This window comes from Pungitius pungitius, chromosome 16, assembly GCF_949316345.1.
Source record: "Pungitius pungitius chromosome 16, fPunPun2.1, whole genome shotgun sequence".
NCBI classification, from domain to species: domain Eukaryota; kingdom Metazoa; phylum Chordata; class Actinopteri; order Perciformes; family Gasterosteidae; genus Pungitius; species Pungitius pungitius.
In genome coordinates this window covers 16486691-16511170 of record NC_084915.1, presented here as the reverse complement: position 1 = coordinate 16511170, position 24480 = coordinate 16486691, and the positions used below count along the sequence as shown (strand labels likewise).

The 24480-nt window shown below is 49.2% G+C and overlaps 1 protein-coding gene across 3 annotated transcripts in view; it reads left to right on the top strand.

Annotated features, from left to right (window-relative positions):
* Positions 1 to 24480, top strand: part of sgcd (sarcoglycan, delta (dystrophin-associated glycoprotein)) — a 133030-nt gene that overhangs the window by 70371 nt on the left and 38179 nt on the right. For 2 of the 3 annotated variants that reach the window (XM_037466919.2, XM_037466917.2), the window contains one exon: positions 17112 to 17297. In XM_037466919.2, coding sequence (XP_037322816.1) covers positions 17112 to 17297 — 186 coding nt within the window. Of the gene's footprint in view, positions 1 to 1548; positions 1702 to 17111; positions 17298 to 24480 lie in introns of those variants that run through there. The other variant, XM_037466918.2, reaches the window with a different exon arrangement.

Sequence of the window (24480 nt, the reverse complement as noted above, 5' to 3'; positions counted from 1 at the left end):
TCATTGTGAGACCGGGCCTTGATGTGCTCTTCCTCTCCTTAGCAGAGGCCTATTAGGGATCCTCCCCTTTTATTCATTGATTAATACATGGTCAGGTCGAGCCCAGGGAACAACACCCAGTTTCCTGGTGTCTGCAGGCAATGGTTGCTGTTGTCCTTTGTCAACACTCCCACCGTGAGTCGTGTGTGTGTGTGTGTGTGTGTGTGTGTGTGTGTGTGTGTGTGTGTGTGTGTGTGTACGGGATAAATGGAAAAACAAAACAACTGAAATCACAAACTTCCCAAAAAACTCCAATGAAACCTGCATCTGAACCTGTTTTCATGGTGTCTTCATCCTCTTTTAGTAATAGAGCAGGATGTGACATCAAAGTGTGAAGTATTCCCCTGACCTACACAACCAGCCTTCCAGGGAGAATGAGATCAGTGTGACTGTGCGGAGGGGGGGGTGAAGAGGAGGGGGGGGGGGGGGCGCAGGAGAGAAAGTGGAGCTTTGTGGGAGAAGCTTTGTGAGGCTTTCTTCCTCCCTCGCTGTCGGGCCGCGTCGCAGCGGAGGAGAGCCATTTGCATTCTCTAAATCGTGTCTTTCTCTCTCTCTCTCTCTCTCCTCGGCTCACATGCTGGCGGCCGCGCACGTGCACTGACACGTGCGCGCTCTTGCAGAGTTGGGTGCACTTAAGCTTCTCAAAACATCTCGGCGAACTAAACAGAGTGAGTGAACATGTGTTCAACTGTGTGTTAAAACGGCAGCAGTGAAACTTCTATTCAAAAAGTTGAGTCAAGAAATATCTTTCAATAGAACGACAATAAAATCCTATGAGCATCATAAAATCACACAATTATATTAACCCTGGGCTGCTGTATTAGGATACTTAACTTCACACCTCCTTGTGACCTTGAATGAACCAGGTCTCAAATCCCCAAAACCTAGATATTAATCGCGGTTTATTTCAATTATTATTTATAGATCTAATATCATTCCTGAAACCATCGATACATATTTTCATCCGTAAGATGTGTCTTTGTTTTGAAATTCCAATCGCACAATTATGCCAAAAACGACATTTACTTGTTCTGGAACATTCGCAGGCATTGAAACGTGTGAAATATGTCACGTTTAAAGTTACATTTCCAGTAAGAAGCAAGTAATAAAGAATCTGAAGAAATCTCCACTTGAAGATTCCTCTTCTCTTGTAACTTGGAAGGAGACACCGTCTGCAGACACACCCCCATGCAGCTGGAGGAGGGGCCGGGCCGTCCACTGCTGGAGAGGGAGGGGTCGTCCCGACAACACAACACTCCAGAGTCCCGCCTCTTTAAACCTCAAACCCAGAAGCCCATATGTCTTTCTAAATCTGGCAAGGCGGGCAGGGCAGCAACTCTGGGGGGGGAGGGGAGGGGGGCACGAGGCTGCTCACAGCAGAGGCTTCACAGAGGAAAGGTCGACAGCCGGGGTCACAGGAGTCCACCAGGAAACTGCTCGCAGCTCGGGGGCCAAAAGAGGCGGGGGGCGGGGGGGGGAGGTTCGTTTGTTATTGGAAAAGCTGACAGGAGAGCAAGGCGGCGGCGGCGGGGGGGGGGGGAGGAGGAGGACGCAGGAAGGAGGGAAGAGGTGACTTTGGCCAGCGAAGGCCTCGCGCCGTTTCTCAGCAGCCGCTCGAAGCCCAGGACCCGGTACGGAGAGGAATAAAGGGACGGAATCATGGTGAGTTTGGCTTCACGGCCTTGTTTGGAGCTTGTTGTGTGGTGGACGGGGGGGGGACAGGGGGGGGCCTGCGACATTATTACCTCAGAAAGTTGTTGACTTCTGTTGTAGTTTACAATTTTCGTGTTTCTCCGAGGAAATTTGTTGTGGGTTCTTTTCTCTCCCTTTCCCCACTTCGTGCTCACCATGCCGGGGGAAAAAAATAACATTATAAGCATTTTCCAAATCCAGAGCCCCCCCCCCCCTGAGACTGAAGCAGTTAATTTATTTATCGTGAACCGAGAAGTTGGAACGAAATGAAGCTCTGGAAATTTCTATTCTTTTTCTTTCAGAAACGAAATTGCGAGAAAAGTGATTTCCAAAGGTGCTTGTTCTAAACCTCCCCCCTTTATTACAATTGTTGGGGTGGGAGAAAGGGAGAGAGAGAGAGAGAGAGAGACTACGATTTGAGTAGGTGGGCCGCCCCGACTTCCCCATATCTGTCCCGGCAACACATTTGGTTTCAATTACTTTGCTCCTCTGGGGAACAAGCTGCTATAAATAAGTAACAGGAAGTGTGGCAGACTGCAGCCTACTGTCAGGGTTCCACTGTGGAGGCGCGTGTGTGTGTGTGTGTGTGTGTGTGTGTGTGTGTGTGTGTGTGTGTTTAGGCCCAAGTCTCCGTACAGCTCAGTGAGCAAAATGATGTCTCAAGTTAGTTGGAGCTCGAATTTTAGTACAATATGAAACCTTTTTCTTTTTCAATCAACCGAGGCCGCACTTCTTAAAAGTTACGTTTTGTCTCGACACGAGGGACCACGCGCTTATTCACAGTGCAGTGAGTCCAAGTCTCAAGTGTGTGGCTCTAGTTAAATGTTCTACTGGAACCATGGCTGTGGTCAGCTTGGATCACCACAGCAACGCGAGGATTCAAGGATCCGCCGAGGGTCCGTAAAGGTCTCATTGTCTCGACCCTCTGCAGACCCCCGTGGGTTCACTTTGACTCCCGTTGCTGGCTTTTTGTGGGGAAAAAGCATGACAATCAGTTCATGGTCATTTTTTTTTACAGAGGATCCCCTCATTTCAAGTTGGATTTGTGGGGGGGAAAAAAAGTGATCCAGTTTAGTGGAAAATTGCTCCGATCAGAACGTGCCCCTCTTCCAAAACGCGGGGCGGACACGAAGCGATGAAGGGAATCATGGGCCACTCCTCTTTCGTAACGACAGGCGCGTCGGTACGCCGGACCGGTGGGTCGGCTGTGGCATGCGGCGCAGCCCACGCAGCAGCTGTCGCTCCACAGTTATATCGGGAGCCGAGTCAGAGCTCCAAATATCTGCCGACCTCCCCGGGGCCCGGCTCTCTGTCTGCTGAATTCCATGGATTACAAGGCTCGTTTGGACAAAATTATTATATTTTTAAGCAAGCGGATTGGAGAAAAAGGATTTAGAAATTCAAACCATGCAGTATACAAAAGTAAAAGGGCACCAGGGTGCCATCTCACTGATTATTACACATAACCTTGTCTAAATTAAAAAATATCCCCTGTGCACACATCAGAGGTACGGCTGGGGGTAATCGAAGGTAATCGATTTGACTGAAAATACTGATTTTCTTATGACTAAACGTAGGTTGTTTTCATGCCAGTCATCAATTCATTTCTATTGGCTGTGTCCAGACGACATTGTGCAAGGAGCAGCTACAAAGGAGACCATCACCACACCGGGAGCAGTCAGCTGTTCGCTGGGATTTATGCTGTCCAACAAATCTTTGCAGGAGTTTTGGCACGTCAGAGACTCACTTCAAAAGATTCAGCCCTTTTTCTTTTTTCAAACATTCTCTGATCTTTTCTTCGCTTCTCCGCTGAACGCGGCGGGGGGGGGCGGAGACGGGTGTTCTTACGCAGGTCGAGAAGTTCATCGTTTGAAATTGCACCTGCGTCACTTTGTCAGATGCACGGACTTAGATTTTTGTCGACACAATATGTTGCAGCGGAATAAAAAATAAAAAAACAACTTTCAATGGCCGTCTGCAGAGCTCGACGCGGTACCTCTGGCCGTGCTACAACCCCCGCGTGGTTGTGATCAAGGACACCGTTCATCTTCAGAACACCTTTTAGCGCTGCAGAAAGCACTCCATTTAACAGATGGCAACTTGCCTCGAGGGCTCATACTTGAGTTTTCTGCAGCCATAAAACAAACCCACGTCTTGAAAATCGACAAAGCGTGACTCATCAGAGCTCTTTGTTTTTCGCTGCCACTCAGGAGGGGGCCGGACAGCTTTGCTTGTTGACGAGGTGCAAACAAAAGCGCGTGAGACCCAACGTGTCCAACTGTCCTGAGGTGTTGATTCATCTTCTGATTGAAGGCCGTTGGGTATAAAATGTCCTATTTTAGGGAATAAGCCTATTTGTTCTGATGGTGGGCTCATGTCTTTATGGTGAATGTGCTTACTGTGGATCTGGTGTAGCTGTGCTTATGGTTATAAAATGACAACGCTACAGAGGCCCCTCCGTCCAGGCTAGATCCCCCTCTTCATTTTTTTACCTTTCACAATAAAAGCCCTACATATTTATATGTACGTCTATAAACATTGGCAGGCCACCATGTTTCATTTTAGTAGCCCCTGTTACACCTCTGGTGCGCAAAGGCCATCACACTAAATATGAACGCACCTCTCCCCTCATAAAACATCGGCAGATCCTTTGTGTGTTCGTATCTACCACATTTAACCAGTGAGTTGTGTCTATTTCAGCTTTGCATTTTTTTGTCTGCTTTTCAAATTGTCCAATGGCGGGGGCCGGTCCATATTTGAGTCATAATGGAAGGGAGTGAGGTGAGGAGGTGAAAGGAGGGAAGAGGAGAGGGAAAACTTGAGGCCCTCTATTTCTATTTCCATGGAAATGATTACCCCCCCCCCCCCACCCCTCCCTCCTTGCTCATTGTTTGTGGCTTTTTCCTCTGCGTAAATAAAGCCTAAACCCTTGAAAGCAGAGTGGAGGAGAACAACAGGACGCCACCATTGCATGTGATATATTTGATTCCCTTTAATGAGCAGCGTCTGTAGAACCCACGGGACACTTGGGGGGGGGGGGGGGGGGGGGGTCCATCCGTCAGCGTTGCCTTAGTATTTGTTTTACTTTTCAAAGTTGGATGCAGCCATCAGGCAGGTTCGGTCGTCACCGTGACGACCGGCAGAGATGGTTGTCGTTTCAACCGACTACGGCGTGCTTAGGCCTCGACCTCAAAACCTACAGCAAGCCTCCGTAAATAAAATACAGGAGGGGGTGAAGAAATACTGGAAGATGGAAACCAAATCGTTTTTTGTCACTTTTTTCCTCATCCCTGAATAAAATCCCCCCCCCCCCGTAATTTGTGCTCTTTACCGATTAGCGAAGCAGGGAGCGGCATTAGCAGAGTCCTCGAGGGAACCAAAGGGCTGCAGGTTCAACTCCCAGTTGCGCTGTGTACATTTTGTCACAGTAAAAGTTGATTTACATTTACATAAATACATGTTGTTACCTTGCTGATTGTGCACAGTGGGAGTTCTGTGATTGGAACCACAGAAATCTCTTATTTACCAAATGAAAATATCTGTGAAAGGCCCCTCATCTCCTAATAGTTAGGAGCTCCAGTACGTTGAAGCTTAAAAGTTCGTCAAAGTCTTTGTTATTCATGAGACAAATAACACTGTTGTGTAAATGAGCACACGCCAAAGTCACCGCTTGTCTTCTAGTTCAAGCTGTTTGTATCAGAAATAAAAAAACGGAATATTCTGAGTGAAAACATTTTCTCTCGGTACTTGAACAAAAAAACGTCAATAGATGAGTGGCGTAATGTTTTATTACTAACGGCAGTCAGTGCTGATTTGCAAGTTGCAACACGTCTTGTTGACATCGTGTTCACGTTTTAACACTCTGACGCCTGGGGGGGGGCCTCTCTGAGAAGTGTTTACATGTTACAGCAGCAGCAGCAGCAGCATCTTGGTGAGAGAGGGATTTCTGCTGTTGTGTTGATGGCGAAGGCTGCCGTCTGCTTTCAGTCGAGTTTAATTAGCAGCAAACAAACGGCTGTTTGAGGGCCAGTTTTCCCTCTTTGTGATTCTTCTGCCGATTCCATTGTTTTATATCGCCGGTGCTCCGTCCCGTTCATCTAAGCCGACATCTGAGCGGAGCCTAGACGGCCCCTCGTGGTCCACCAGAACCTCGGGGGGGGGGATGATCTGATTTTGGAGGTTAAAGGTCGTGGTCACTGGAACGAGCCACGCTACGTCACCTCCTGTGGCACGTAGAGGGATGACGAGGCTCCACGTGGGCGCCGGCGGGGGGGGGGGGGGGGCACCAGGAGTCATGTGGTCGGTTTTCTGCTTCCTTTCCGTGTTGTTATAGCTGGCGTTTCCAGCATTTAATCCGGACATTGAGGTTGTTCCAGCTTCGATGTCCCCACTTCTCTCTATTTTTATCTGTATTTACCCCCCCCCCCTTCCCCCATCCCCTTTTTTCTGTAAGTTCTTTCTGTCTCTTCCACTCGTGTGGCTCATTTCTCTGTTTTCCCCTCGCTGCATGCTTCTCCATCCCTTTCCATCACGCCTTTAATAGAGTGCAGCATGACTGATTGGCACTTACCGGCACAATTTGTTGTTCTAAATGACCCTAGAAGCCCCAAGAACACACGGCTCTGCATACCAATGGAGAGCAGACAGACGACCGATGATGATGATGATGATTTTTCCCGATAAATGAGACAGGATCACTACGAACTCGTCAAATACATCACAACGACCACATCCTCTTCTGGGTGGTGACGTCACCGCGAGCCCCAGACACCCCGCTGAGGAATACACGCTTCCTCCAGAGCGTCAATATGGACGATCAGCATGATAGTTTGGCTCCAATGTAACAGACACCTTCCCAGTGGCCGGGTGTCTGAATAAAGCCCCTCTCCCACTTTTCACAGCACGTTTGAAAGACGGTTCTCCAATCCTCTGTCTGCCAGTCGCATGTCAAAATGTTGTGGTGTTCAACCTCGTTTCAGCAGACAGAACTAAACTCTGGCTTCAAACGACGGTCACTCGGGGAGGCTCAACCTCAGGGCCGTTCCAGCATCTCACCATCGATACCCTGGGATCCCAGCGGACCCCCCCCCCCCCCCCCCTCACGCCTCTTTCTACCGGCCATTGAAGCCCCAAACTGTGCTTTTCCTCTTTTTTTATTCCCGGATGTGAAATGTATACCTGTATTTCCTGGATAGTTGTTAAACTGGTTCAGACCTACATTCAGTTATTTCCTTCATTGTTCTCCAATTTATATCTGTCTTAATCAGGACTGGAATTTTAAATTAATAAGACAGTAGAATGTGTGACATTTTTAAAGGAAAGGAAAAAAGTTCCGTCCTCTCTGAGTGCCATTTTTATTTGATCTAAACTTGGTGCTTGATGGAGTCCTATTGCAAAGCCGTTCCTTTTTGGACGGTGCCGTGGGAGCAGGTGCAGCAACAGGTGGAGCCTGCCAGCACCGACCTCTTCCAGCAGCAAAGGCAGCAGACACACGGGCGGCAGCGCGTTATCCGCGAGCTCCGTCAGGCTGGATTTATTGTTCTGCAAAAGTTGCAAAACACAAGTGGGGTGTTGTGCTGATTAGTTAATTAAACTTCTTATTGCAAGGTTGGTCAGTGAGGAATAACAGAATGCTTATCCACCATCTGGAGACGCAAGCTCTGTGACAAGCAGTGTGATGGATATATTTAACCAACTCAATGAGAACCCCAAGTAATAATTAGATTGTGATTTGTTTTTGTTGAACATAACTTGGATGAGAAAATGCAGTCACTTCATATTTAGGGATTCAAATCGTCCAAGAGGTTTAGAATTCATCAACTACTGAACCAAATGTGACAGACAGCAGGTCGGTCATCAACTGGACAGACGGGATTTGGTTGGAAAAAGAAAGTAGCCCAAATAAGGGTGATGATCGAAAAGCCCCATTGTGTAGTGTGTTCGCCCCCGAGGCATTGTGGGTACACAGACACTCCTCTCAGACCTGGTCCGTGGACACCACGCCAAAGATCTGTTTCCACAAAGCTGCTTCTGGCTGTGGGATTAATGCATTTACTGTGGTTCTGGGAAATGAAGTCGTGGGCCATCTGCTTGGGCCGCAGAAAGTCCACGAGCCCCCCCCCCGTACGTCTCAGTCTCGCTGTAATCCAGGCTCCCTGAGACCTTCACCTGCATCCCACCAACAGCTCCTGCATCCCTTGCTGTCAGTACATTGATGTTGACACACTATTGTGTGCTTTGGGGATCCCATATTTCACAGTTGGCACCATGCAGGTTCCCTCGATGAAAGGACACTGGGATTTTCTCAATGTATTTTAGATTATTGCAGAAAGGAAGCAAAAGGCATTTAAATCGTATTAAAACTAAATGTATTCCTCAGTCTGCTCTTTCCTTTGAAGGTCATGCAACAATTTCCCGTTTACATGTATATACAGAAACGATGTGGGCTTTTTTTTTTTTTCTTCATTTGAATTAACACAAGTCTAACACAAATCTAACACAAGAACAACCTTAAATGTTCTTCTTATTCTTGCTGGTTTCTTTTTGAAGGCTGTTGGTTCTCAGATGTCAGCATTCATGAATGTGAAACCAGAAGCTGCATCATTAAAAGTACTTCTCTAGGGTTTATAAGCAGAAGGAGGAACTACTCCCTGTTGTCCTGGTCTCCAGCCGCCCCTCGTCTCGTTCTATCCTCCTAGTGTCTGTTCTGGCTGTGGGGAACATCATCTAAATGCCCCGGTGGTTCCATTAGGTGCAGAACCCAGTGTGGGTCTCAGTGTGGGATGTTCTCTAATGTGACATTTAGGACGGTGACAGTAAATCTGTCACGGTTCATGAATCCACTGCCCTTCCCTTGTCTTGTGTGTCATGTGTGGGTGTGTGGAGTGGGCGGAGTCAGCAATCTCGCGTAATCAGCAGGACAGCTGATCACACTTTGTGTGCCAGCTGTAGCCCATTTCGCCACCCTATATATTCTCACCATGTCCTTCCTCTCATTGTCAGATCGTTGTTTGATGTCACCCGTGTGTTGTCGTGTTCCTGCCAGCGTTCCCGTATCGTGCCTGATATATGGTTCACATCTATGTTCACGGAGTTTGTCTGCACTGCCTTGGGAGTCGTCGTCACCACCCTCACCAATCGGCGTACCACCCACCACCTGGAGGATCATCGCGGGAGTTCGGCACTGTGGTTACTGTCACTGACTTAATAAACTTTGTATTCACTTGCATATCTGCTTCCGCGTCGTAGAGTCATGACAGAACGATCTGACCATGCAAGGGAAGCAGCGAGTGACTCCGCGTTTTCGATGGAGGCATTCATGAATAGCAGCCTCAACCGCATGGAGACCCAAGAGAGACACCTGAATGACACGGGGCGAGCTGTACAGGCTCTGGTGGCGCAGGTGTCCGAGCTCACCCAGCAAGTCCAACTCTTGCGGGGGCCCTCTCTGCCCCCCTCACCAGCCGCTCCCCCCACACCACCGGACGGCTCCTCCCAGTCAGAACCCCGCCTACCAGTTCCAGAGTCTTATGCCGGTGAGCCAACCTTCTGCAGAGCATTTCTGACACGATGTTCTATGCATTTTTCCCTCCAGCCCAGAACATTTTCCACAGAGCGAGCCAAGGTCGCCTTTGTGCTCACCCTACTGACTGGGAGAGCAGCACTATGGGGAACGGCTGTGTGGGAGAACCAAGACCCATGCTGTGCCTCGTTCCAGACACTCGGCGAGGAGATGAGGAGAGTATTTGACCGTGCGGTCGCAGGAAGAGAGGCGGCCAGAACGCTCACGGAGCTAAGACAAGGTGAGAGGTCGGTATCGGATTACTCCATTGAGTTCCGGACATTGGCGGCCGAATGTCGGTGGAACGAGGAGGCGCAGTGGGACATGTTCCTGCATGGGCTGGCTGACCGCGTCCAGAGAGAGATCTACGCCCTGGACCTCCCCACTACCCTGAACGACCTCATTGGACTGGCACTTCGAGTGGACGCGCGGCTGACCAGAGTCGTGCAGCGTTCTTGGTCCAGCCGGATTCCTGGGGGAGGTGAGGATCGGCGACCTAGCGGAGGAGACACGGCTGGTTCTGGCTATGATCACGAGCCGATGCAGGTCGGGAGAGCTCGGCTGTCCCGGGAGGAGAAGGAGAGACGGAGGTCCCAAGGCCTTTGCTTGTACTGCGGAGCAGCGGGACACTACGCGTACAACTGCCCGGGAAAAGGCCAAGCCCGGCAGTAAGTTTGAGGCTACGGTCGGGTGGGCTCTCCGCTGAGAAGACCTCATCAAATGCTACGTTCCTTCCGGTACGACTGAGATGGTCAACCCACACGCACGACTGTCGTGCCCTGGTGGATTCCGGAGCAGAGGGTAATTTTCTGGATCATGCCCTCGCACGCAGTTTTAAGATACCTCTTTTGCCCCTCGTCCACAAGATATCGGTTCACGCATTAAACGGTCAGGACCTACCCAACATTTTGCTCACCACCGGGCCCATGACACTCATCACCTCGGGCAACCACTCAGAGACCCTTTCCTTTTATGTACTGGACTCGCCACTGGCACCTGTAGTTCTTGGCCATCCCTGGCTCACCAAGCATAACCCCAAGATAGACTGGCAGCAGAAGTCGGTGTCTGAGTGGAGCAGTAAATGTCATGAGTCCTGTCTTGTGTCTGCCTGTCCCCCTGTTTCTGTCTCTGTGTTCCAGGAGGAGGCGGTGGATTTGTCTAACGTGCCTGTGGAGTACCTCAGCCTGAGGGAGGTGTTCAGCAAGTCTCGGGCCGCGTCTCTGCCCCCGCATCGTCCGTATGACTGTGCGATAGAGTTATTACCAGATAAATCTCCGCCAAAGGGCAAGTTATATTCACTTTCGGTTCCAGAGAGGGAGGCGTTAGAGAAATATATTTCTGATTCTCTAGCGGCAGGGTTCATCCGTCGCTCCTCCTCTCCAGCCGGGGCGGGGTTCTTTTTTGTGGGAAAGAAGGACGGCTCCCTGCGACCCTGTATTGATTACCGGGGGCTGAACAGCATCACGGTTAAGAATACCTACCCGTTACCGTTGATGTCCTCAGCCTTCGAGAGGTTGCAGGGAGCAGCTATCTTCACTAAGTTGGACTTACGCAACGCATATCACTTGGTCCGCATCAGGAGGGGGGATGAATGGAAGACTGCCTTCAATACCCCCAGGGGACACTTCGAATACCTGGTCATGCCCTTCGGGCTGTCCAACGCCCCAGCGGTCTTCCAAGCACTGGTCAACGACGTGCTGCGTGATATGGTCGATCAGTTTATTTATGTCTACCTGGATGACATATTGATTTTTTCTTCTTCCCTCCAGGAACACGTGCAGCATGTCCGTCTGGTGCTTCAGAGGTTGCTGGAGAATGGGCTTTTCGTCAAGGCGGAGAAATGCGTTTTTCATGCACAGTCTGTTCCCTTCCTAGGGTACATCGTGTCGACGGAGGGAATGCGCATGGATCCTGAGAAGGTTAAGGCGGTGGTAGAGTGGCCAAGTCCAGATTCCCGCAAGGCCCTACAAAGATTCCTGGGGTTCGCCAACTTCTACCGAGGGTTCATTCGCAACTTCAGCCAGCTGGCCGCGCCGCTGACTGCTCTGACCTCCCCCAGAACGGTGTTCAGGTGGTCTGAGGTGGCGGAGGCGGCATTTACCAGACTGAAAGCCCGCTTTGTTTCAGCCCCCATTCTGGTTACCCCAGACCCAACACGTCAGTTTGTGGTGGAGGTCGACGCGTCAGAGGTGGGGGTAGGTGCGGTGTTATCTCAGCGCGCCGCGTCGGACGGTAGGATGCATCCATGCGCGTTTTTATCACATCGTTTATCCCCTGCCGAACGCAATTACGACATTGGTAACAGAGAACTGTTGGCGGTCAAGCTGGCATTGGAGGAGTGGCGTCACTGGTTAGAAGGGTCGGGGGTACCTTTTATTGTCTGGACGGACCACAAGAACCTGGAGTACATTAGGACCGCCAAGAGACTGAACTCCAGGCAGGCTCGATGGGCACTTTTTTTCGGACGTTTTGATTTCACGCTGTCGTACCGCCCGGGTTCCAAGAACATCAAACCCGACTCTTTATCACGCATTTTTGACCGCTCCGAACGCCCACTTACCCCAGAGAGTATTTTACCCGGGACCCTATTGGTCGCCACACTCAGATGGGAGATTGAATCTAAGGTCCTGTCTGCCTTAGAAGGGGCAACGCCCCCGGTTACGTGCCCACCGAATCGGTTATTTGTGCCGGAGGGATTACGGTCCAACGTTATTCAGTGGGGGCATTGTTCTAACGTGGCTTGCCATCCGGGGGTCAGTCGAACTAAGTTTTTAGTCAAACAACGGTTCTGGTGGCCACTCATGGGTAGGGACATTCACAGCTTTGTTTTGGCTTGCTCGGTCTGCGCCACTGGTAAGACCTCCAACCAACCCCCAGATGGGTTACTTCAACCACTGCCAGTCCCGTCGAGACCCTGGTCCCATATCGCCCTAGACTTTATCACTGGCCTTCCCCCCTCCCAGGGTAACACGGTAGTCTTAACTGTGGTGGATCGGTTCTCGAAGGCGACTCATTTCATTCCCTTGCCCAAACTACCCACGGCCAAGGAGACAGCGGTGGCTGTCGTGGATCACGTCTTTCGCCTGCATGGCCTCCCGTCGGACGTGGTTTCCGACCGGGGACCCCAATTTGTTTCAAAGTTTTGGCAAGAATTTTGTAAATTACTGGGAGCGACTGTTAGTTTGTCCTCAGGGTTCCACCCCCAGAGCAACGGTCAGACGGAGAGAGCCAACCAGGATCTGGAGAGAACGTTGCGGTGCCTGGTCTCCAAGAATCCCTCCTCCTGGAGCCAACAACTGTCCATGGTGGAGTACGCCCACAACACACTGCCAGTGTCAGCCACGGGTCTATCACCGTTCGAGTGTAACGTAGGTTACCAGCCACCCATTTTTCACAGCTTGGAGTCCGAGGTTGCGGTTTCCTCGGCCCACGCCTTTGTTCAGAGGTGTCACCGCACCTGGACCAAGGCCAGAGAGACTCTACTCAGAGTGAGAGCGCGTACCAAGGCCAAGGCCGATCGCCACCGGTCTAGGCCCCCCGTATATGTTGCCGGCCAGGAGGTGTGGCTCTCTACTAAGAACATCCCTCTCCGCTCCGTCTCTAATAAGCTCGCTTCCAAATTCATTGGCCCATTTACAGTCGCTAAGGTCATTAGTCCGGTGGCAGTCCGCCTCAACCTCCCCCCGGTGTACAGGAGGGTTCATCCAGTCTTTCACGTGTCCAAGATTAAACCCGTAATTCACTCGCGCATTAATCCGGCTGTTCCGGTTCCCCCACCGCCACGTCTCATACAAGGGGAGACCACCTATTCGGTTAATCGGGTTGTGGACTCTAGGCGGAGGGGACGCGGAGTCCAGTATTTGGTGGACTGGGAGGGTTACGGCCCGGGGGATAGAAGTTGGGTTCCGGCTAGGGACATACTGGACCACTCCCTTATTGAGGATTACAACCGACAGGTAGGGGAGGCTAGGGACGCCAGGAGGCGTTTTTAGGGGGGGGGGTACTGTCACGGTTCATGAATCCACTGCCCTTCCCTTGTCTTGTGTGTCATGTGTGGGTGTGTGGAGTGGGCGGAGTCAGCAATCTCGCGTAATCAGCAGGACAGCTGATCACACTTTGTGTGCCAGCTGTAGCCCATTTCGCCACCCTATATATTCTCACCATGTCCTTCCTCTCATTGTCAGATCGTTGTTTGATGTCACCCGTGTGTTGTCGTGTTCCTGCCAGCGTTCCCGTATCGTGCCTGATATATGGTTCACATCTATGTTCACGGAGTTTGTCTGCACTGCCTTGGGAGTCGTCGTCACCACCCTCACCAATCGGCGTACCACCCACCACCTGGAGGATCATCGCGGGAGTTCGGCACTGTGGTTACTGTCACTGACTTAATAAACTTTGTATTCACTTGCATATCTGCTTCCGCGTCGTAGAGTCATGACAAAATCACCATGAAAACAAGTGCTCAGGTTACATGAGACTTAAGCTAAAAATAGCCCATGCCCAGTTATGAGTTTACTACTTTTTTAAAGGCTCACTTTAAAATGTGATGGTTATTGCACTTGAAGTGTTTCATTGTCCTTCATTGCATGTATGCACAGATGAGCTGTTAAAGTGCTCTTCAGATCAATTTATTGTTGTGGTTTTAGCACCATTACGTCCACCAGGTTATGAGTTACGTTTAAGTTAAAAAAAAAAACAATACATACATTTTAGTGAGAACGCACTATGGAGGCAGCTGCTTCAGCCCCTGGGCCCTTTTAACGGCGCCAGATGTGCTTCCTGTTTCAGTTTCGGGTCACATCTGACACACAGGGACATACAAGCCAGGGCTTATGTTATATTAAACTACCCCAAAGCCGAAGCCGATGACCAGAGAGGGAGGTGTTTGTTCCTTCCGTCTCCACGGCAGAGTGTACCCGTGAAATTGGATGTTCTCTTATTCATTTGTCTTCTTTTGTTTTTTGCTCTGAAACGGGGGGGGGGCTTTGTCAAATCCCATTAAATAATTCACTGTTATCCTCTGACCTTTTCAGAGTCGGAACATATCGGGCCGCCCTCGACTCGTCTGTGACGGCTCAGTTAGGCGGCGGCGGCCTGCGCTGAGAATGTGCCCACGCGGAGCTTTCTGGGGTCAAAGGGGTCTTTATTTACTGAGTGCAATACGTTCACAAGCATTTATCTCCAACATTAAAGGGCAAGTCCTGCCATTTCAGCAACTTACTGGGAGCAAGGCAACGGTACAGTAGCAGTCTTAGTAGTATTGCAATTTTCCGTTGCGAGTAAAATTGTGTGTTTCTGTTGAGTTTAATTCAAATGTCTGCAGCTAAATGTATTGGATAAAAGGGAAAATAGGAGAAGCCAGTGTCTTGTTAGATTAATTCTGCTCTTTGCACCCACTGGCCTTCGGTGGGAATAGGAGGAGGGGAAAATTTAGAATAAAAATGAAAAAAAAAAGAAACAGTTGCTCTGGTGGCTCTTCAGATAAAATAACAAGATGCTAACGGCTGGGGAGTGGTTCACAGGAGCAACCACTGGATCTCTCCATTCCTGGTGAGTAGAAAGGAGAAAATCAATCTTATAAGCGCAGTACCAACAAATATGTTCAGCATAAAATGACGCTCAGTGAATAACTTCCCGTTCAGCCAATCACATTTCTCCTCTAGCCTGTTTGTACATCGCAGTAAATAATACATTTTGTACCTTCACACATCGGGAGGCTCGAGAGCCCCCGGTAATGGCGTATCCATTGGCAACGGCCGTCGGGTCTTGGTACTGATCCACATGTTGTCTATAAAGGTCCAAATGGGGAGCTGTCTGGCTATTTGGCTGCATAATTATCCAATAACATTTTGTAAAACCTCATTTCTCCCTCTAATCAGAGACAGACTTTGTTTTTGGACCATTGAGCTTTTCTTCAGGCTTTTTTTCTGAATAAGTAGTCGAACTAAACTGGAGGTTTGGACAGCAGAGGAGGAGGGGAAAAGCAGTCAAGAGACCAATGATTCGATTTGATTCGTATTTTCTTGCCTTTCGACTTCACTTTCTCAGCACACACCTCCGCTCTAATGAGAGTGGCCATTACTTACCAGGCACCGTTTTCTCTTCTTAAGTCAACCATTGGCCCAGTGTGTGCACAGAGGTGTCGTCTGAAGAGGGCACATGATGCAGGTGACATTTCCTTACTCTAGTGCGTTCATTTGATACATCATAAACCTTTAATACTAGCATTGTACTTTCATGCTGTTTAAATGTTGCATCAGTTGGTTAGGCTACCGATGCGCCGTATGTGAATTAAACCCAACAGCAGTCGCTACACTACACGCTTTAGACATCGTTTCTGTAATATGGACATTGCAGGAATTCTAAATGTCCCAAATACCAACAGGCATTTCCATGGGCTTAATGGAAGAGTTCATAGACCATCTATAGCTGCTCTATTAGGAGCATTTGCTCTCCTTCTGCCAAACGTTGTGCCAGTAATGTTGCAAGCTGCTGATCGCAAATCACAGTTTTACCTCTTTTACGCGCAAGAAAACACATTCCAACAGCCGACAACACAGTGAGACTTTAGCTCATAATAATTGTTTTGCCTCCAGCTACGACGGGATCATTGCGGTGTCCACGCACTGCTGTTATTGGCTCCTTCATCTCCGGTGCATTTCGCTGTTCTGTGGCTTCCCGAAGGTTCAAACGTTTCCACACACAGTGCCGTCTCGTTCAATTCAAGTTAAAAAAGTTTTACTTTCACAGTAGTTTCCCGCTCATCCCTCTGAGCTCGTCACTACAACCTACGGAAAAAAACCCGGCTGTCGGGGTGTGGTTTTAAAAAATAAAAAAAATGCTTGTTATTCTCAAACTGCTGGGTGTGTCTGCCACCACTTTGCTGCCACGTTTCTCCCCCCCCTTTTTCTCGCTGTTAAACCAATCATTAAATCCTGGTTAGAAACTGAGAGGTCACTCCTGGTTTGGACGTAAGCTCATTCTAGTTTCATTTCAGCGAAGCTTATATTGGACGATGTCACTCTTTCCCCTTCTTTCCGTCAGCCTAAGACACCGCGGAGATCTGCTTCTCCATCTCGCTGCATCTCGTGTCAAACGGAAAAAGAAAATCTGACGCTGCACAATGAGATTTCCCGCTCTCCCTTTTTTTTCCGCTGACTGGCGCTTTAGGATCCCCTCTGTTGCTTTCGGTGCTTCCTCACCGAGCCCCCTGTCTTGTGCCATTTGTTTCAGTTAGCGGGCCAACGTGTGCGGTTGTCAGAAACAATTGGCGTTGGCGGTCCGAGGCGCGCACGCCGGACAGTAAATTGTGCCTTTTCCCTCTGACTTATCGGGCCGTTACGACGGGCGCTGGAAGTGAGCGATGCGTCCTCGCCCTCCCCCGACAATTAGAATCATCATTAATCGCACATCGGCGGGGCAGAGGGGGGTCACAACGGAGTTACAGACCACTTCTGTCAACGCGGCGGCAAACTAAACTCTCCTCATCGGGTCCAAGCGGAGTGGCTGGTCAATTTTCTACTGCACTGATGTTTCAATGTTCCACATCCTTCTATCGTATTTCGTTGTATTCTATTCTCTCAATGAGGCAATCACAGGGGGCTCCAGCGTCGAGACCACATGGTCTCAATGGGAGCAGAACACAAAAGAAAGTGGTGGCAGCAGTGGGGACATTTTAGCAGCTATACATTTCTCTCATGAAATTTCAAGATATCAAACCAAAGAACAGTCTGTGTGAAACAACCGGCAATGGGATGAGTAGCACAGGGATGAAAGCCATAACCGTGTCTTCCTTTTGTCTCCGTGTGTCTCCTCTCAGATGACCCAAGAACAGTGCACTCATAGGAACAATGTCCAGAGTTCAGAGAAACCACAAGTGTACAAAGTGGGGATTTATGGCTGGAGGAAGCGCTGCCTTTACTTCTTCGTCCTGCTGCTGATGATCCTGATCCTGATCAACTTGGCGCTAACTATCTGGATCCTCAAGGTCATGAACTTCACCATCGTAAGTCACCCTTGAAGCAACCTCATGTGTGTGTGTGTGTGTGTGTCCACATCTAATTCGACTCAGCACTGGACCATCGTTTGTGCTCATTCGTGAACTTGGACTCAAGCGATTGTGTTTGTGATCGTCGGTCACATGTTTAAACCCAGTGACTGACCCAAAAGTGTCACCGGCAGTTCCCTTTAAACCCAGGGGAGCCACCTGCATGGTGCGCTCCTTCACATTCGCACGTCTTCTATTTTCAAACTATCTCGTCCCATGTTGGAAATGACCAGAACAAGTCTTTTATTTGTTGTCTTCTCTTTGTCGGGTCCCACATGTCGATGGTGTCATAACCTCAGGAATAAAGTTGTTTTAATCCGTCAATTAATGGGAAATGAAAGAGCAACCTAAGTACCATGGATTATTGGGTTAGCTATGTGAACAATAACACCGATTTTTTGGTGATGATTAAACCCCCCCCCCCCCTCCCTCACCAGGACGCTGTGAGAGGATCTGTGTCCGCCTCCTCTTCAGATCTACTTCCTGTCAGCCTCCCTCACCCGGTCCTGGTCTCCCTCTCTCTCCCTCTGTTTAGTAATCCTGTGTGACTGTGATGAGTCACAGTACGGCAGACACACACATAACAAACACACACACATTCGTGAAGCACACAGAAACGCACACACACACACACACGTGGCCGCTGCTGTGAATAATGCATGAGGTCTGCTGCACAGTGGGGCTTTAATATGAGATCTGCATAAATCAGAGATTACGAGCCGTGTGTTGTAACAGAGCGCTGCGCTGTGTCATAATGTTTTTAATACGCCCGCCTTCCAATTACCAGATTAGAACAACATTTTGACACGAGGTAGATACGTTTGAAGGGGAAGCTCCTTGATCCACAGGTGACTGTTTTGTTGTGATTGACAGGACAGGCCTTCCAGCTGTATGTTTTTTCCATTCAGTTTCAAATCACAACACGGTTGCTGCTGTTTCTCAGGTCCTAACTTCCGACTTCATTGGAACACACACAAGAAGAGAAAAAAAACAAATGGATAAACGGAGCAGATTACTTTTGCTTTTGTTGGCGTCCGACAGTCCTCTCTATCATAGAACGAAAACGCTTCCTTTTTTGTCAGATGTGACACTCGGGTCGTCTTTAAAGTCTTTTCTCCAATTTGTTTTCCCCCCCTCTGGGAAGCCAAGCGCTATTTTGTCAACCGACTGTTACGATCGCTCGCGCTCTCCGCCCTTCTGCTCCCGTCTCGTCTCCTGTAGCCGCAGTATAAAACAGTAGAAGCATGCACCGCGATATCAGAGGTCCAACTCGTCCACGTAGTCGGTGCAAATAGACAGTTCAGCAGCGACTCTCTCTCTGGCGCTGTGAGTCACGGAGGGCGAATCAACAGAGCGCTCCACCGAGACGGTGCGCTTTAATGAGCCCACGGGAATGAACGTATGAACCCACACGGTGGCTTTTTTTTTTTTTTTTTTTGGACCCGGCGCTGGAAAGCAGCCCGAAGGAGCTGCAGCGAGTCGGAGGCACGAAGGATTAAATATTTACTGTACAGCAACTGCAATTACAGAGGCGTGTGTGCATAATAAATAGGGACAAGGGGGCAGACGTCGGGGGGGGGGGGGGGGGGAACGCGGGATCAGTGGTTGTGGGACAAAGCGAGTCCTGCTGAATTCTACAATACAAGAATGTATATACATACATAAATACATATAATGTATATACACATACATATATAATACATATATTGTTGTCTGTGTGTTGACGTATCTGCATGTTCTCAGACTTCAAAAGGTTGTTTTTGATTATAGGTGTGAACTCCCAAGGTCTTATAACGCATATCTTTTAGTTTTTTAAGAAGACCGTCTCCAAACAGTGATAAATTATACTTTCTAAACAAAACTAGTCAACATTTACCCAATTTAGCTCTCGTTATAAATCCATCTAGTAAAACAAATATGTAGCACACAGACAATGTTGAACCAAGTTGTCCTTTTTTTGAATGTAGGAGTCTTCTCCACTCCACGAAATGTAATCCATTTTTGCTGAAATAAGCGTAAACATTGGGATCCACGCAGAAGGAAACGTGTTCACACACTTCTCGTCGTCTCTCCACTCTGAAAACGCGCGTCGAGTCCAAAGCTCTACAAATGGCTCTCTAGAAACCTGAGTTTGCACGGGGCCAACGGCTCCCGGGTGGATGTGCGGCGCGCACCCCCCCCCCTCTGGACAGATGCTGACAGGTGGAGGCGCGTGGGTGTGAAGGTGGAGGGTTTCTCTGTTCTGTGATTGTTAGGAGGAATAGACACGAGTGTTCATGCTTGGTGGAAATGATGAACACAGTATGTCTTTCGTATGTTTAAGTTGCTCTCAGTTGATTTATTTTAATTTGCCTTTGTCTATTGACCATTTGGAATGATTCATTACAGTGGGTTTATTTCGTTGAAAAATGGCATTTCGTTTTTCTTAAAGCTTTCACCCAAAATGCTAAACAAACGTTAAAGGCTGAAGCAACATCACTGTCAGGGTCACAAACTAAGAGAGCTCAAAGCCAAACAGTCATTAAAAGTTAATGGAATCCCCATAAATTAAAAATGAACATTTGAAATGCTCCCAGTTGGTGTTAATTAGGAGCAGCCGCTCTCATTTCTCCCTCCCATATTTCTTTAGGAAGCTGTCAAACATAGCAGTGGCCCCCAGTGGACCACCGGCCAATGGTCACTTTCCAGCGTGGTTATTGTGACCTTTTCTCTGTTCAAGAAAATGCAACCGCAAGGCAATCAATAAATTAGGCCTTCACCCCAAATACAACACCAAGTATTACGGTGCTATGGCTGCTTTAAGCTCTATCCGCGTGTTGGAGGGGCCTGTGGGTTACCGTGGGTTACCGTGGGTTACCGTGGTCTCGTATGACATACGTGGCTTCCTTCATGCAGGTCAATCTTTGAGCCTTGACTTTTGACTTTGTGCAGTAATGCACCTGTGCTAAATGTTAGTCTCCAGAGAAACATACCGCTCACGCCCCCCCCCCCCCCCCCCCCCCCCCAAAGACCCCCCCATCGTGTTTGTTGGGGACAGCGGAGTCAGCCGGAGTCTCTCTCCGATGGAGACGGATTCAGGTGGCTGCAGCTCATGTGCATGGCGGCCCTGACTGGAAGTCAGTGGTAATGAGAGAGGTGATGAATCCACTGCCGTCCCTGTCCCTGTCCCTGTCCCTGTCCCTGTCCTTCCCCTCCGGTGAACCGGGCCCTGTCTCCGGCCTGCATGCTGGGCGGCAGAGGACAGGGTCCACGCTGCTATTTCAGGGTCCACGCTGCTATTTCAGTGTCATCAAAATGTACTTTACAAAGGCTTCAGGCTGGTTGCCCTTGCGATTTTAGGATGTTTTTTCTTTTTTTTTGCAGGTGCAACGCCAATTTAAAATACAGTGCAAAAGCCAATTAAAGTCGTATGGAAAATATATCAATACGAGGTTATACTGTATAATAAGTCCAAAACTTTGTATGAGAATCAGACAGCAAAAATATGCCTTGATAAGCGAGCATTATGAAGCATAATTGTTGGGGGACATTCAGCGATAACTGAAACCTATATTTTACTCCCCATTAATCCGTCTAAATATTTCAACAAAACCTAAATCCTTCATGATTGAGAACCGAAACGCAGGCGTCAGAACAAAAGATCTAAGTGCATGCATTTAAAGTCGCAGGTGGCTCAATTAACTTTTAGATGAAAATGTGAGGGAGAAAGCGGAAAAAAACAAAAAAAAAGAATGTTGAACAAACGGCGGATTGATTGTCCTGGAGGAGCAGGCGAGGGGGGGGGGGCGATCCATAACCATCAAGCGCTGGCGCCGAGGCCGCTGCAGCTTTCGCCTGAAGCAACGTCACATCGAGTTGTTGTCTGGCAGCCGCAGCTTTTCTTCTCCTCTGGTGGGCGACGGGGGAGGAAAGGGGAGGGACTTAGGAGATGGACGGGTGGATGGTCCCTGGTGGGGGACGGGGGGGAGGAAAGGGGAGGGACTTAGGAGACGGTCTGGGTGGATGGTCCCTGGTGGGCGACGGGGAAGGAAAGGGGAGGGACTTAGGAGATGGACGGGTGGATGGTCCCTGGTGGGCGACGGGGGGGAGGAAAGGGGAGGGACTTAGGAGACGGACGGGTGGATGGTCCCTGGTGGGCGACGGGGGGGAGGAAAGGGGAGGGACTTAGGAGACGGACGGTGGATGGTCTCTGGTGGGCGACGGGGGGGAGGAAAGGGGAGGGACTTAGGAGATGGACGGGTGGATGGTCTCTGGTGGGCGACGGGGGGGGAGGAAAGGGGAGGGACTTAGGAGACGGACGGGTGGATAGTCCCTGGTGGGCAGCGGGGGGGAGGAAAGGGGAGGGACTTAGGAGATGGCTTCTCCTGGGCAGCAGGTAGTGAGGCGGCCATGAGTAGCTACTGTAGCACTTCAATTACTAGCCAGGTGTGCACTGCTTTAATGCTGTATGGTGGTTAAGAAAAATCATGACCTTCCTCTTCTCATCCGAACCATCGATATTCCAAAATACCCCCAAAGCTCACAGTTGTTGGCTGTTTGTCTATTTTTGTCGTCTTTTTTTGGTTGGAGGACAGAAAACAGATCAGGCAGGGCCCATGGAGCTTCGGCCTTTTTTAGATTAAAACAATAAAAATGTAATACATCAATGTTTGTTTTTTTTCCTCAAATCTAGGCCATTAAGTTCTTTTTTTTTTTTTTTTTTAAGAAATCCATGCAACTGTGTCTATTGTTGTGTAGGTTGATAAAAGGCGGAGCTACAGTGAGAGACCTTGTTCCCTTTGCAGATAGCACTTGAGTGCATGTGCAGACACTCGGCAGTAGATAAGCATCCCCGGCACAGATACGGATGGTTGGTGATGGAGGGGAAGGAGAAAGAGCAGTAATTGTCCCTTCTGAGCGCAGCCCGTCTTCCTCTGAGCAACGTTGATGAGCTTTTTCACGGCTCTCACTCATGGAGACGAGGGGCGGGTGAGGAGAAGTCCAACAAAGGGAAGATGAAGGAGTAGGAGGAGCGGAGGCAGTTGATGATAACTGCGTTTTAAAGAAATGCCCCCATTTTACATGTCACACTCGTTGGCAGACTATAATTTTAATCTGATTTGACTGACTTAAGATATTCATGATCCTTAGGATGGTAAACCTTACTTTTGGTGGTTTTTCAGTATGGGGGTTTTGCATTCCTTTGCCATAGTTAATGTATGCTTCTTTTTGGCATTTCTAACTTTCCACTTGACTTAAATTCTGACCTTGTGTAAGTATTCATACGGTACCAGTCAGAAGTTTGGACACACCTTTGTCCTTGTCAGCAACCCATCACTTTGAGAACAATTAGCAACCAGCAGCCTGGAAATATGTACTCAAAACTTGACTTGGGAGTTAAGTTATTGTAACTTCAATATTTTCTGTACGTCTTTAGACGATGAAATTGTCTGCAGCACAAAAAAACCCCAGAAAGATTCCAACAATTTGTATCATTCAGGTCCAGACTGTTTCCCCCGGTGAATTAGTGCAAAGCTGCATCCCAGAAGCCCATCTTTGCCTCTTTCAAAGACCGCAGCATCGGCTGCACGCCGCTCGACGAGATTGGAGTTTACCGGGTTCCCCTTCGGGGGACAATTCCACCTCCAGCGGCCTCCACCGAAAGGTCAGCGGGGGGGGGGGGGAGCGCGTCGGGAGGAAGGAGCCACGGGGGGGGGGGGGGGGGGAGACGGAAAGAGGGGAGAAAAAGAAGCGACCCGGCGAGCCGCTTTCACGCCTCGCGTGCAATTCATCGCCGGGAAATGAAAGGAACGATGAGAGAGCGGCACGATGAGCGCGCGGCGCGTTCCGGAGGTGTGAAATGGAGTTACAGGCCACGACACTAATTACGTTTCAGCCAAAGAGTCTGTTAACTCCGTGAATCCGGCGCTCAGGGGATAACTAATAAAGCTCGACTTCTGCGTTCTATAGTCGGGGAAATTAGCCCCCCCACACACACTACAAAACATAAAAAGATTATTATTTTGGAAAATAGGCTGCTAACTCGCTGGCTCAGAGATATTCGAATGATATTGAGTGAAAATGTGTATTGTTGTGTCCTGCTGCTTGATGACCTGGAATGATTTTAATGCGACAAATTGAAATCGCTGCGTTTCCTACTGCTGCGATTTAATTAAGTTGATGGGCAACTTTACTTTAATTACGATCAAAGTATTTGGGGTAAGATTCTGAGTTTCAGTCTGCCTCAAATCCCAAATATAATGACAATAATTAAGCCGTAACTCCGAGCAGGACATTAAGACACAGAAGATACACATTAACATAAATGGAATCCAACAAGCAGCAAAAGGAGATACCTATCTCCAATATTTCAAGCATGGAGAGATATATTTTTCCAGTCTGTAGAAGAAACTGAAATGAAAATATACAACGGAAGTCAATCTGGTCCTGATAAGAGGACTTGCATGGACAATCAAGTGTCTTCAGGACCGAGACGATGCACTCGAATGACTCCGTCGCTGATTAGCACACGTCCAAGCACCCGAGTGGGACTCATCGGGGGGGGGTGGGGGTTGGAGTGACTCCCTGCGGACGGTGAACCCTCTGGCACACGCCAACTCACACCTGCAGGACACGGAATTAGCCGTTAATTAGCTCTGGCAACATGACAACCCAACCCCCGTCACATGACACCCGACTCACTGGAGCCCAAGCTGCCTGATGGCATACTGCACAAACTGAACTTGTCCTTTTCTGAGAGCGTGTAACTCATCCGGGGAGCGGGTACTGCTTTCACACGTCTATTCCTTACTTGCCAGATGGATTTTGTCTCCTCGAGCCGAAAGGATTTTTGATCACAGTCCTGAAGTTGAGGATTTCAAAAGCCACCCCAGTAATGATCCGTCCATCACGCCGTCCGCTGTGGTCCCGAAGGTTCCCCAGTCAGGTATTGGCTGACGAAAGAAGAAAAAAAGTGGAATAATCGATGTGGTGGAAAAGTTCTCCTCCGCAGGTGGACCAGGTCTCTCTCACCAACTCATGACATAACGGTGCTGGGAGCTCACTTCCTGTGCTCTCCATGAGCTGAGAGCGGCATCGATCAATACGTCGATTCCCGCCGATCCGTAACGCCAACGCTGCATGGTGCAGGAGGCTGAAAGCG